This window comes from Osmia lignaria, chromosome 9 (genome assembly GCF_051020975.1).
Source record: "Osmia lignaria lignaria isolate PbOS001 chromosome 9, iyOsmLign1, whole genome shotgun sequence".
Lineage (NCBI taxonomy): Eukaryota > Metazoa > Arthropoda > Insecta > Hymenoptera > Megachilidae > Osmia > Osmia lignaria.
The window spans coordinates 5,415,866-5,431,082 of NC_135040.1; the positions used below are offsets into that span (position 1 = coordinate 5,415,866).

The window sequence follows — 15,217 nt, forward strand, 5'->3', positions numbered from 1 at the left end:
TAATCAGTCACCAAAGATAATTGTGTACCGTTCACATTGCATGTAACTCTGATATTATAAGAAAAATGAAAAAGAACACATTTTGACATGACCGACCCTAAGATTTCGGGGGTCCGAGGCGAGCTCCGAAAAAGGGCCTTCACATAAAAGTACCTGAAATAAAATTTATAAAATTAACATTAAAGCTTGTACATCGATTAATATTCAAGTAAACGTTACCGATCTTATGGGGGGACCCTAGGCGGCCGCCTAATCTAGGCCCATGACCGGCCCTGCATTTAAAATCTCACGATGGTACTTCCTATGGAAAATTTTAGCGTGACTGGAACCGAGTGTCCAGAAACTCGTTTCTCTTTTTGCATCGAGATACATACATACAGGGAAGAGAAAGAGAATAAGAAAGAATGATAATTTCGTCCGAAGCGTCGAAGAGCACGTGTGGCGAAGAAGAAAGGACGTAGACAGAGATATCGAAGATTTATAAAATCAGGACGAAAACCTCGGGGTCTCCCTGCTTGCATAACCTTGTGCTACAAAAGACACACGCTAGAGGAGAAACCGGAGTGTGCTCCTTTCTCTCCAGTCAGCTTGGAAATCGTTTTGTTTCGACGATTTATTCGCTCGAATCATCTTGCGAAATCCAATCAGAAATTGGGTATGTATTATCTAAATCGAAGAACCAACCATTTGGAATATAAAAATTTTTGCGTTCGGTAACTAAACCCTTAGACACGATAGAATTAAAATGAAATATTTAATTGGTATAATTTGTTGTTATTGAAATATATTCTTATGGCTGGTCTTTGCCACAACGAAAGGGTTAATTGGTCCAATTAGCTCTGCCCGACATGGGCGTGATCAGCTCCGTTATTAAACCGAATGAACGCGTATATTAACGTCCGCGTGAAACATCCACCACGTGATGAGTCTTTCCCGCTTTTTCCACCCTCAATTACCGTGACCAAGCTAGCTCTGTCGTTAATCCTTTGTCGCCAATGCCGTTTAATTCGTGTCATGTGATGCGTTCTCGTGATCCACGATCGAGGACACGCGCGATTCATCCGGTAAACATTTTCTTAGACATTGTAACAAGTTGTTTCTCGAAATTTCTGGTTCTTCCGACAATCGAGATCTTAACAGCTGACTCAGGGGGGCCTTGAGAGGCCGTCAAACATAATTACTTACGTGGAAAAGAGTGAGAAAAGTATAATTTTGCTGTTAATTTAGCTCGGCAAAGATCTACCTTCGTCTGAGGGTGAATGCATAAACATTTGAAATCGATACTTCATGCGTGCATATTCCACCGTTACTCTGTTACTTCTTACTTTTGCTTTCTTCTTTTCACTCGCAATTAAATCACGATATATCTTGAAAGAATAATTTCGAGTTATACTCGTAGTAGAAATTGGCGTAAAAAGATAAGATAGCGATAAAAATGTCAAGAAACGTGGGTGATACGCAAAAAAAAAATGGAATAAGGGATAGATATGGTGACAAAAATATAGCGACGAGCTGGTTGGGTCAGGGTTAATCGGTTGATCATGCACGCTTCCGCTGCGAACTAAACAAATGTCTAAGGCTATCATCGATCGAACGATGTGCGAACACCCTTATTCCCACCTGTCGCTGTTCAACAACCCCTCGTATTTCTTTCCTTCCATATCTATTTCTGAATTTTACGTATGATTACGTATGACGAATTTTACGTTTCTTTCTCTGAGAGACCAACTTCAACATCGTCTTGATAAAGCAGCGATACTGATCTTCTCACCTGGTGCTTGCCATCTATTTAAACTACCCGTGAACTCCTGTCATGGATCACTGATTATCAGACTTTTTTTTCTCGATTCTTTTACAAATATCTTTTTCCAGGTAAACCTAGCAAATTTCGATACAAAAGAGAAGGTAAACCGTGAAAGGTTACTCTTTTTTTGCAACACTTCAAGATAGTAATAATATTACATCAACGTGCAAGCTCGCGAAATTTTCAATGTATTTCCAATCATCGACCAGTCTGACGCAACCGATTTAACTGATTAAACCAAACGAATGCGAAAGCCTGTTTCTTTTTTATAAAATTAAGCACCCCTTGCCTTCGAATCTATTTTTGGCTTTAACAATTAAAGCAGCTTCGCGAAAGATGCGATGCAGCCAGCTGTACAATCACGTGCAATGATGCCTTTCATTGATAAGGGGTAGCACGGAGAAAGGCGGTCCCCCACCATTCGCGTGCTTCGTCTCGGCAAAGATCGGTTCGCATCGGCGAATGGTAGGAGATTGTGTGACCCTAGGTAGCAGCTCCCTTTCCCTACAGAATACATCGTTGTACACGACCGTACGATACAATTGTGCGATGCAACCGGTTACGTATGTGTATTATCGAAGCCTACAAAGGAATCCTACGTAAAGAAACTTAGTCGCCATAGTATGCAGCAGTGCTCGAAGAGAAGAGTCGAATAAATATAATCAAACGTTCTTCCTAAAACTTTCAACGACTTATCGTCATATACTAACGTATTTTATTCCAAGCCCAGCACATAAAAGATCCCAAGATCCCAAACTGCAGAGAATCCAGAAATTCAAAGGAGACACGTCTCGGTGTAACTCGAAGGCAATCCTCTGGTTACGTACCTGAAGAGACGCGCGACTACCTTTACTCTTCTTTTCTTTTTCCCCCAGTGGTGGTTCCGTTTCGGCCAACCTGCGCACCACCGAACTAACTCTACAAGGCTGATTGTATCGAGTCCAGTGTGCAACTTCCTTGCAGATATCACATAGTCGACCGACTGACACGAATGACAGCGACGACCACGACGAAATGTGAGCTTGATTCGCGAACAGGGAGCAACATCTCCCCCCTCCCCCGATAGAGTACTCTGCCAGACGCACAAGCCATTCTACTTGGTCGGTGGGTGAATCGACTACCTGTGACCAGTAGAATGTCGATTACCACCGGCTCGAGAACGACCATCGAACACTCTTGATGATGTACACCTCTGCAAGCTTATGCACAGACCACCCACTGATGCCTACCTCTCGCCAGTGGTTCTCTTAATAGCTTGCTTCACAATTCATTCCAGGGCTTTAAATTCTTAACACTTTTATGGCTATGATTTACTGTAGCTATTGTTTACTCAGGCTTCTAGATAGGTACAGATTGCATACAATAGGAAGACGCCGGCATAACGCGATAAAAATAATTGTGGAAACTTGCAGGTGCGACAAGTGAAATGGGTGACTCCGAAATAGAAATTATTGGAAGTTAGTTTAATCAAAAAACTTGATCTGGACTTGCGAATAGTTGAAAGCGAGTGGACGGCTGGCAGTTATATCTTTTAACAGCTTTCGGAAATAAACAGAGTTTTGGCAAAGATTTCTGCATTACGTTTTTCCTGTTCCCAGAAATTTCTGTACAGACTAGCGCAACTTTCTTTCAGGGATATTATTAACGCTTTATCACCTACGATTCTAACAAGCTGTTACGTTCTTGTTTCAACATATTGAAGTATCAAAGTTGAGATAGAACTTGAACGAGGATACGTTTCAAAATGCTCTCGTTCAGACCGTGACCTCCTCTTGGCTATTTCCAAGACCAAATATGGTGAAAGAATCTAGCAGACGCACTCGTCATCGTCGAACTGCAAATTGATATAAAACAGCAAAATCTACGGAACGATTTAATGATTGGATAATTTAAACAAATAATTCGTTTTTCTTTTAAGAAAACATTAAAGAAAAGTATCGATTGGCTCGGTGAGAATCAATTTATCGTAAAAATGGTAATTAGGGGAATGTAAATAGCGGGAAAGTCGGTGTTAGTCGCTGGATACATTGAGCGGCGAGTTTATCGCGATCGTACAAGCGTGAAAACGTTTTCCTGATTACCATGAAATTTGTGTACACACTGTGCGTTATGACAAGAATGAATGTAACATATCTCCCGGTGTAATAAATCTGCCGTTATCACGTTCGATACATGTTATTATTAAACGCATGAAAGATCATACAACAGCGCTATCAATCAATTGTATAATTTCTTTCTATTCATCTGTCTTTATTATGCCATTAAATCAATGTAGCTAATAAATAAAATACAGTGGTACCACGGTATACGTCTGCTTTGGAATGCGTTCTGACTGGACGTGAGAAATTTTGCTCGGTATACGACATAAATTTTTTGTGTGAATTTTGCGTTATTTTTAAATAATTATCTCAAAGGAAATTTTTTTTTTTTTAAATGTATTAATTTACAATCTGTTGTAAAGTGACAATAAGTAAATTTGTTAAATTATTACAATATCATGTGAGTACTTCCCCAGTGGTTAATACTCTTACATACAAAAGGGATGCTCTTGAATAAAAGAGGAAAAAATAATGTAGGTACAATATCAATAGAAGTTTTTTTTTATATGAGAACGGATTAATAAGGTCGTATGCCGAGGTACCACTGTATACAAAAGCTGACACGAGTAGAAATGCTTCGAAACATGTTCGAGAAAATTAGCAAACTTTGTTTTAATCGTGCCATATTTATAGAAAGTATGTCGCGCGAGGATAAATCATTAGAATGATCGAGCATATTTGACGTCGATGGAAGAAAATCTTGTTGAATCGATACATGATTCTGAAACGCTCGATACAATGATTCACAGAGACGGATTGTCGCGTGCTAAAGCACTCAATTAAGCTCATTGAAAGCGACTCTCGTCGTTACTGTTGGCTACGCAAACATATCAAGACCCGAATCAAACGAATTACTGCCGATAATCGTACCCTTTGCGCGAACGATCGACTCGTGCCTGGTGTATCGATGAGACGACTACTCGAAACCGACTATTCCAGGTATTTCATACATTTATCGCAAACGACATACCGTTTCCTCGGTGCATCGAATAGCTGCATGTACCAAAATGTTCTATACCCCTTACTCCCCTTAAAAGCTCTAATCCCTTTACATATCTCTCACGTGAGTTTAAGATAATTTCTTAACCCAGACTTAATTCTTCCCAGACGAAACTTTGAAACTTCCTGACAACGAATAACTAAAAAGATATAACCAATAAATCATTATTGTTTACAGTGATAAAAATATTGGAGTCACGTACGCATCGTAAACCCGATCGTAACCACATACGGTAAAAAAACTTTATTTCAATCTCTAAAATTCCATGGATAATTAACTTATTTATGAGTCGAATTTGCGCGTGCATTTATCTGTCGCACAAAAAGCTGCTATCTTCTGCCGTTCAAAAGTCATGGTCCACACGTGGACCACACTTTTTTCCCCTAACAATATATTTAACTGACATTTCGATAAAGCGACGACACCGACGGTCATCGACTACTTTGATTACAACATTTATTCAAACTTATCAAAAACGTAGATAGTTAGGACATTGCTGAACAATCAACGTACGTAAGGAGAAAGAAATATTGTTTTAATCACCTGAAGCGTCACCGTTGCGAAGGTTGGAATTCATTGACAGCATTTATTGCGATCGACTAGATAGCTTTTGATATCGCAGTTGGGTTTAAACGCCGCCACAGATGTTAATTATTAATCAAACGAGGCGCTTTTATCGCTACGAAATACGGCTTAATCCGGCCGTTTAATCGACGCTGATTACGACATCGGCATTGCGCAACGTTCACTATTTGAAATGTTTTCCATCAAGATTGAAAGAATGACAAAGTAATTGACCGGCCAATGGAAACGAACCATTAAACAGAGACTAAATTAGACGCGAGTAACGAGCCTAATTTTCTTTGTTCTCGGAACTTTTCAGAATTTCAATTGGGAAATGTTTAATCCCTCCGCTAAACGCTCTGTGTACCAAGGAAAAATTCTCTTTTTACACAGATTAGCAAATTACACCATTAACTGTAATTAATAAAAATTGTCGTAATTACAGGTAATTAGCTGGTCGATTCTTTCGAATTGTTTGACAGGGTTCCGGAGACAATGCGGAGAGGCATTAATCTCGCGCAAAGAAATGAGTCACACTGACAAGTGAATGAGTCTCACAGTTTGCTCAGTTTGTACAAGTCGAAGGGATCTAGCAGAATAAATTTGAACTGCGCACCACAAAATGTTGAACGCATTCTTTCTTAATTACGTCAAGAATCTTTCAACCTAACAGTTCTACTGCGAAATACTGATAGGGAAATGGGAGAAAGCACTTGGCCTCCTGAGTCTTCTAATGGACTATCGCTCAGGAAAGCTACCTAACAAGTTCGGTAGTTACAAGTTACTTAGCCTAGTTTACACTGTTATGAAGGGATGGTAAAATTGATGGAACTCAAGGTAACGTCAGGTGACCCATCCTCTATATAGGAATGGATAGCAAAGAGGACCTGCGAGAAAGTATACGTACATGGTATCGATGTTCCTCTGGTGGCGAAGGAAAAGAATATACAGTTTCGAGTTTCTAGGTTTATTCTCGAAGACAGGTATACCTTGGAATAAAAGCCGGTCGAGGTAAAGGTTTCGTGGTTAAATTAGCCACGAAGACGTTTCTAATGGCTTCGCCAGGCCACGTGTAAATCTTTGTTTACACTGACGCGACGGAAGTACCTGTCGACCAATGTGTACGACTTCTTGTTTTTTCTATAAACAAACGAGAAAATCGTCCCGACTATTTGTGGTGGTCGCTTCCTTTGAATCAGTCGTTATTTGTCGCCGTAAATATTTCATCTTGCGATTCATCTTCCGTTCGTGAATAAATATATTTATGATAATTAACTATTTTTCTTTCTTTTTTTCTTTTTGCTTTTCGAAGGTGAATAGCCACGTGGCCAATTTCACTGGGACGAAACTTTAAAGCGCCTTCAAGGAATACAGAATGATTTGTCGCAATCGATTCGATACGTGTGTATCGAATAAGTGTGCCATTTATTACTGGCCCGTTGCTCGTGTCATGGAATGAAAAAGGATATTTCATGGGACACAGATTAGCTAGCGATGGCTTCGAACGATCAAGCTATCGTACTTTTTAAAGTTCATTCAGAATTTAGTAAATATCAATTTCGGCAGTACTTTTAAAACGTCTAATACTTTTTATCGATGCTTAGTAGATTTTCAAATATTCGAGTTTAGCGAAATCATTTTCAATTTGACAGAATTTGAACAATTCTTAAAGCACTTAATGTTCCCAAGCAATTAACGCTTCGAGACTTTTCAAATATTTGAGATTTATTCAAATTATTCTGAGGTTAAATGGTAGTGAATTCTAAATGGTTCTTAAGTAGTTGACCAGACTTCTTAAGATACTCAGGTTTATTTAAATGATTTTTGGAGCAACCGGCTGGTCGTTACAAAATGTTATTTTTAAACCACGTAACGTTTCAAAGTCTTTGAATACGAATTGCTTAAAAAACTCGTGATGGACTCGAACGCCCACTGTGAATAAAAACGTATCGCGATAACCGATGGTTACCCGGTTACTTCGATAAGGGAACAACTTCCAAACATTTGCAAACGCCCCGTGATAGATCAGCAAAAGAATTCCTTCAATTCTCACGTTCGCGCCAGATAATATAATAACGTGTACGTTCATGGTTTACCAAAAACCTTGCACAGTTGAGAAAGGTTAATATACGAAGCAAACATACCCTCGGCGCAAACAATCCGAAGGTTAGATTACAAAAAAGAAAATGTTTTTATACGGTTCGTGCATTTTATCGTAATACCTGTATTATGCGGAATCAATGAGAAACACAATTACAAAAATATGAAAGAACCATAGCTCATCGAGTGATGAGTTATCGATCGTGAGAGACGTACCGATTTCAATTAAAGGTCTCTTTTCAAATATTTCCCTCAAGCGAACATTTAACGCATTCATAGTTACTGAAATATGTAACTGTGCCCATAAGCTGCTGACGTACTTATACGTCTTCCAATATTTTTGCTTTGAATTAATGAAACTAAACTTGAATAGAGATTAAATTAGTTCCAATTTCTGATTAAATTCATAGCGGGAAAGATTCTTTCAAATTGAAACAAATTTTGAAACAATCATTTAGCAACAAGCTAAACGAGTACAATAAAACTCATAGAGAGTGGAATTTTTTAATATTCCAAGAATATCTGTCGTTAACAAAATTGCGATATAATTTTCAACGAACCTCATGCGCTGAAAGGTTAGCGAGTAATTTTCTTACGGAATTTAGATAAAAGGAGGAACATTCTTCCGCGCGGAAATGTGTCATCGTTATATATACATATGTACTATTCCAGGTATGGATCTGACAATGAGTGTGCATTTCGTTCAACGTAACCACCATCGTAACGAGTCAACCTATCATGGCGTAGGCCATTTTATGGTAATTAATTGTTTGAAATTGCATATGTATATGTATATTTGCAAATCGACAAATTCGTAAGACTCGGATAACAAACGACCCTCCCAACGAACCAAATCAAAAATAGATTCACGTAAGCTGTTGTCACTGACAAGTCATACGTTAAGTCAACGAGTTTGCTACATTTATTTCCAGGTACAACAGATTACTATATGTACGATGTATCATTCCTAATATAGAAGAATGTTTTGCTGTTCCATTGAAATTCTTTTGCATCTGAAATTCCATGCACGCCGTTAGCTATGAATTTCAGGGAAACGTGAGAAAAGCGCAATACAGGTCCTATCTATAGCCTCGCACACGTGCACACGTGAAGTACGTGTATACATCAGCGACGGTTGTTTGAACGTCAGCGCATGTCAAACGTCTGAAAGTTTAAAAAATCAGCGAAACACCGTTACGTCGTTTTTTGGGCCACAGCCTTTTCGCAGAAAATATATTTCGTAACGGAGGTAATCACCATGGCACGGCAATAATCGCTCTCTCTTTCTTGTAAAAAATATCATGCCCGATTACGCACGAGATTTTTGCAGCAAGATCAACCTGACCGATGAAAAAGAACGAATCGATCGTGCTTGAAGTTGCAACCTCGGATACAATAGATTCAAACAATAAACGGCGTGCTTTTAAAGGCACAGAGTATCGATTAACAACGCACGTCAAGCTTGAGCGGTAAAACGTTTCTCGTAGACTGATGTCAACGGCGCGACTGCGATCGAAAACCGTTAACGATAATTATCAACGCTACATAAAGTACAATGACCATGCGATCAATCATCCATGCGTAATCGTTCATGATAAATCGATAAATTTAAACGAAATGCGAGGAAAGGCAATTATAAGTTACACGTGGGATGCCAAACGGTCGGAGACGAATCTTCTAGACTAGTGTGAAGGAACTTTTACCATAAGACTAAACTATCGACCGATGAAAGAAAAATCTTACTGTTTACATACCCCTCTCGAAGTTTGATTCAAGTCGAGCCGTTCCTCGAGTTAGCGTGGCCGTTTGGCCTCGATCGACAAAAGAGATGCGATTCGAACGGTTTTCCGGTGGATTTCTTCGTTGCTTCTAACCAGTCGTCGAACGTACAGTCATTGTTTTCGGGCGACACCGCGTTGCCAGGAGAGTCGGTTAGAGTCTGTGTGTAACAACTCTTGTTTTTCAACCGGCACGCACACACGCGTACACAGGTCGAACGCACGGGAACCGTGTTCACGAAAGCACAGTCACTGACAGACTGTTCGAAACTGTACGAGCTGGCTCTGGACGCCGTTTACGACTTCCCTGGGGAAACGTTTATTCGATCTTCCTTTCTTTCTTTAACCGCGGCGACCGGTGCACGCGGCTGAAGACGAACGACAGGGACGAACAAAGATGGTGGGAAAGGAGAGAACGAAACAGAATCAAATTTCTGCGCCAGCCAATCGCGGCGCTCCGTTCATTCTCGCGCGAAAACCCCGAACTGACTGGCGTGACGCGTAATTATTACGCACTACCGTTTCCTTTGAATTCGCACGTACTTCTGGGCGGGACATTTCCTACAATTGAATACGGTTACGCAATTATTCAAAACATGGACCGTAAATTCCATTATTAATATAGGATAATTGTCGACATTTTTTGTTTTATAACTTCTAACCTGTTAAGCTACGTCGCTTCCCGAAAAGCGCGCCAAAAGTGCGCAATATGAACTAAGTTGTACTGTAAAAAGACAGAAGCTGGAAAATGATAAAGCATGCAATAATTTGTAAGTGGTGTTAACAATTAAGAAGAGATGAGTTTACAATTTCAAAATAAACGACTCGTAAAGAAAGGAGGGACAGAAACATGGTTGTTAAACAAGTCACGCTCGTTGCAAAAAAATGTACATTACGTTTATTGATGGTAGCTCGCGAAGCTCCTCGTGAATATCGAGTGGATTACAAAGAGGCGCTTGGGTTCGAAGTTGTCGGATTAATTCACTTTAGCAATATTTATTTAGCGAAACGACGGAACTCGATCGAGTGTCGACGTCGTTCATCCTGTGTTTCTTTTATATTCTTCCTCTCTTTACTTTGACAAAAACGAAAACGAAAACGAAAAAAAGTCCGCTACGGACTATACAGGATGTTCGACTAAGGGTGGTTTGAGAAGGTGGTAGCTATAGTAATTCTGAATAATTTTATTATTATTAAAAAAAGACACCAAATAATCAGAGCGCGTGAGCTCAGCCACGGGAGTGTCGGCTACGAACTGAGCTCGCGAACAAACTACTCGGTGTACGTCGGTTCGTACCCGACACTCCCGTGGCTGCGCCTACGCGCTGTGCACACTACTTGCTCGGGTGTTTTTCATTAATAATTCAAAAACTAAGCCTTGACGAGCATTTTGGTAAAGGAAAAAATTGTTCAGAATCACTCCAATTATCATCCTCTCAAAGTTCATCCACAGCTGAACACCCTATATAATAAAAATTGCTACGACGTTCTTTCTCTATCGTCCGTTTGTTCTTCTCTTTTTTCTTATTTCGATTTCGCCAAGTTTACCCTCTTCTTATCCATCCCTCTCGCAGTGTCTCGAACGAAGAGACGAGGAGCGGCAAGGATGAAGGAAGAGGGATTTTTGGTAACCGGAAAAAAGGGGGATGTTATACACGAAACATTAATAATTCTCGTTTCGATTGATACAGGCAAAATGCTACGGGCTTGTTAAGGACTGTGACCGTTTACATTTATAATAATTCCGTGGTAATATTTATATATATATATATATATATACTTTAACGTACAAACTATATCGTACCTTAGTAACTTCTAACGCAAGGGTACAAGGGGATGAGAGGGGGCGTAATATATTTACACAGCCTAGGACCATCTTCACAAGGTCCAGGGTTATACACGCGACAGGGTTTTCTTAAAGAATTGTTTCAATGGACTCCGAAGAAATGAACTTCTTCATCTTCGCGATCGTAAAACGATGAGACATGTGTTCCTCACACATTCCTATCAACTAATTATCAACATTTATACATAATACAACCAAGTTCCTCGCACACGCACTCTCATCAGTCTCACTCGTTGGGTCGGATGTCGACGTTCTTTTTCTCGCCCATTTTCATTCGATTATCCGATGATTACATCGTATGATTCTATTTAGCAAAACCTGTCCAATAATTTTCGCTCGTACAGCGATACGAAATGGGTATACGGATATCACTGCTAATTCAAACGAAACCCTTTCACTTGCTCTCAGTCTATAGAATTAGCTCGATAAAAAAAACAGCAGGAATACGTAAGAAATTGTTAAATAGACGTTACACGTGGGTAAACGAACGAGTCGAGTGAGGGGAATACGATTTCGATTTGTACTTGAGAAATCATAACGGAACCGAGCTGTGCTAATGTAAACAATTCTATCGATGAGACCTGACGTGACGATATTTACTTCTACGCAATAAATAACAAAACGGGCTTCTCTTTATTGCAAATTCCATAAAAAATAAGAAAACCCTTAATGCTGCACATTGATACGATTTCGTTTCCACGCACGAACGAACCCTTTTTATTTTCTCTCTTTGTTGGAAAGAAAAGTGTTCAAGCGCAAAAGAACGCAAGGTGACATGGCACGATAGCTTAATTATTAAAAAAGAAAAAGTAGAGGAAACGGATACGGTACTTACAACCCTTTGCACTTGAAACGTTTTACATGTTATCTTCCTGTCGTGGACATTCATCGACGATTCGTTGGATACTAAAGGTTCTAGTGTAACGTTATAAACGAACGACAGCATTGTATTTGTTGACATACAAGTACAACAGGTTCTCAAGACTGTAAGACGCGTCGCAAAAGTAAAGGAAAATTCTAATTAATTCGCCAGTTTTCATACGTATTTACAAGACGCCTGTAAATGGACATCTGGGATGTAATTAACACACTCGTGACCGTTTTTTATTTTAAAAATTTACAAATTTATAGTTTCATTTCAATTATAGTTTCAATGGTAACTAGAAAATAGATTTTCCAATTTTATTTTCCTATCTTTCATTAAAAAGTTTTACTACTCTCAGATTAATGATCGCATCAGATTGTTCGGTCACGAAAGTGTTAATTGTTAATTGTTACAATTCGCGTATCACGCGTATCGCAAAACCTGTCTCGTCATAAATCGCAACATGATTCGCGTGATAAGTCTTTCTGGGAGTAGTGTATCTGAAACACTACACTAGCTGCAATTCTCTGTCGTTATATTAAAATAAGAATATATAAAATTATAAAACTATCAACAAATGTACACGTCGACAGACAATGCCTCGAAAATGATAAAACTTGTCAAGGAAACGAGGGAATGCATCATCGTCTTTCGGGTCTGGATAACATTTGGTACAACAGGTGTGCCAAAAATCTTTTTGGAAATATAGGCCAACGATAAATTATAAATTATTAACGTTTCTTGTTCTCGTTGTTAGATTAGATCGCTTCTTAATTACTTATTTCGATGCTCTTGTTAAACTGAAAATACAACCGATGGGTAAAATAAAAAGAAGTTGATTCAAATAAATTCCACCCGAAAGTCGACGATTGCGGCAACACAATACGTGTACGTAAGATTGAGCTTTGGTCGAGGTGACCAGTTTTGTGCAATGAAAATGTGAAGAACAAAAGGAGAAAAATTGTGTCAATTTTTCGCGCATGTAATTCACCGATTTCTTCTTGATTATCGAGGGTAACTTTTTCGTACTGACTAAACTAAGAATCTTTCTGAGTGAACTCAACGATCCACTAACTATCTGTACTTTCTGTATTTTTTTTTAACCCTTCCATTAGAGACCACTGAAATTTGATGAATAGTACATTGATGCGTATATACGTCGTCTGCAGCGAAAGGGTTAAACGTAGTGTCCAAAAGGGGATTGTTCTAAATAGTTATTTCTTTTTTTTTTTCTGTTTCTTCTTTGTATCAATGTTTAGTTAAAAACGATCTAGAACCCTGAGATACGAATTCGAAAACCTTAATACGGTTAATCTATTACTATCAGAAAATTGGCCAAGTGATAAGTTTTCTAATGGTTTCCAAAGTGTACCCTCTCAGCACGCAATAAATTGTCAATAGTGACTCAAAATGAGCCATTCTCCTTCAAAGGATTAAACACCTGTGTCAACTGAATGGATTAACGAATAAAGTATACGTTTTCAATGTATACAGACGCTGTGTTTATCGCGTGCCGCAGAATATAAATATGAATATTCGAGGTATAAAAGTGCGGTGTTGTGCGCAACGCAGCTAAACGATACTAAATATTTTTTATCGATTTGAAAACACAATAAGATTCCAAATTGATATATACTTGAAAATATCGTTGTACGATACCAACAACAGAAAAATTGACCCGGAACGGAGTTCCATAAAATTCTTAGTCAGAGCGATAGCGAACCGTGTACAGGGTATTTCATAATTAAATAATTAAATTTTGTTAGAAAACGTAGCAAGAAAGTTTGACCCTTTAAATTTAAAACATCCTGCACGTGAAAATTTCGGCGTCAAATACGTTAGAAAATACGTGTGTCGACGGTTAAAACCATTTACGTTTCATTACATTAGTATGATTACGTTCAGCTAATCGTTACCTTTATGTAGTAAAAAATCGTTAAGCTACACCAGTCTACGATAAAGTGCGTATCAAATTCTCTTCTCGTTTCTTTTAACTTCTTCTAACAGACGTCAGATAATTTTTGCATATCTGTATTCTCCAGAGTGTATCTGTATCAACAGAGTGTAATCCTTTTATGAAATTCACCTCTGTCTACGTTTCATGTATATTATTTCATTCATAAAAAAGCTCACTACCGTTCTGAGGTCGTTGATGATGAATGATACTGTTCGTCGGTTTAACATTCAGGTAAATACAATGTATAAAACCACGATTCTAACTCGATTCTGAGCTGTATATCAATCGTGACAGTCTGAATAGTTTTGCGCGTTAAATCCTTCGTTGGTAAAATACGTATAATTACGTAAAATCATCTCAACACCTTTGAGCATCAACGATGCTCTGTGCGTATCGTTTCTAAATCATTTTACATACAGAATTTTCTCTGCTAGACGTCGATTCTATCGGAGGTTCACGTACGAAACGGGTCTATTAATATCGTGTCCCAGTTTGTCATACGCGATGCTTGTTCGCACGAAATTGCTTCGAATATCATGACAAAGAGAAATATCATGTATCCTCCAGGATGACGGACGATTCCGAATTTCCAAGTGCAAACAAGCTGCTTTCGTTACATTATTAACGTGGGAATAAAAGATTCGAATATGCTCGTTAATACAGATTGTTTAGGGACGACGTTTGTTTTAAAAATACGTAGAGTCCTAGTAATATACTCCAAGTTCGTCTCTTCCGAAGAGAACGTCTTCCTCGAGGAAAGACTATTTGAGATACAGCTTGTGACTTCGAGTCGAGAGTACTCCCGAGTACTGGAGAATACAACACCAGTCTCGCGTGGTTCAGCACGCAATAAGTTTGTCACGTCTTTTGACATCGTTCACATGTTGTACGCCACATAGATAGGATCCAACTGATCCGCCAGAAAACCATCCCGCAGGTGCATTCGTTGCTTCTCACCGCGGGAATTAATCGGGACCACTCCGGGATCCACGACCACCACTACACCGACTACCAGATGATGCTCTTCGAGAACGGCACTGGTGACCAATGCCACCAGATCTAATGCTTCGCTTTCGCTTCCGTCAAGCTCTACCACCACCACCAGCAAGTTGGTCCATGTGAACACGGCACTGTGAATTATAAAAATTACATTTTTCTTACCTTTTCTTACCGAATGACCTCAGTATCCGTCTCGTATTTTTAC

General features: G+C 39.1%; 2 protein-coding genes across 16 annotated transcripts in view; both read right to left on the bottom strand.

Annotated features, from left to right (window-relative positions):
* Positions 1 to 9,793, bottom strand: part of Ae2 (anion exchange protein Ae2) — a 28,839-nt gene extending 19,046 nt beyond the window's left edge. For 2 of the 3 annotated variants that reach the window (XM_076689955.1, XM_034315098.2), the window contains exon 1: positions 9,322 to 9,793. The gene's annotated coding sequence lies outside the window, so the exon portion shown is untranslated. Of the gene's footprint in view, positions 1 to 2,631; positions 2,958 to 9,321 lie in introns of those variants that run through there. The other variant, XM_034315116.2, reaches the window with a different exon arrangement.
* A 423-nt stretch (positions 9,794 to 10,216) lies between these two features.
* The window catches only part of DIP2 (disco-interacting protein 2), a 31,193-nt gene continuing 26,192 nt past the window's right edge, over positions 10,217 to 15,217 (bottom strand). For all 13 annotated transcript variants that reach the window (XM_076689950.1, XM_076689951.1, XM_076689949.1 and 10 more), the window contains one exon: positions 10,217 to 15,143. In XM_076689950.1, coding sequence (XP_076546065.1) covers positions 14,891 to 15,143 — 253 coding nt within the window. In that variant the 3' untranslated portion in view covers positions 10,217 to 14,890. The remainder of the gene's footprint in view (positions 15,144 to 15,217) is intronic.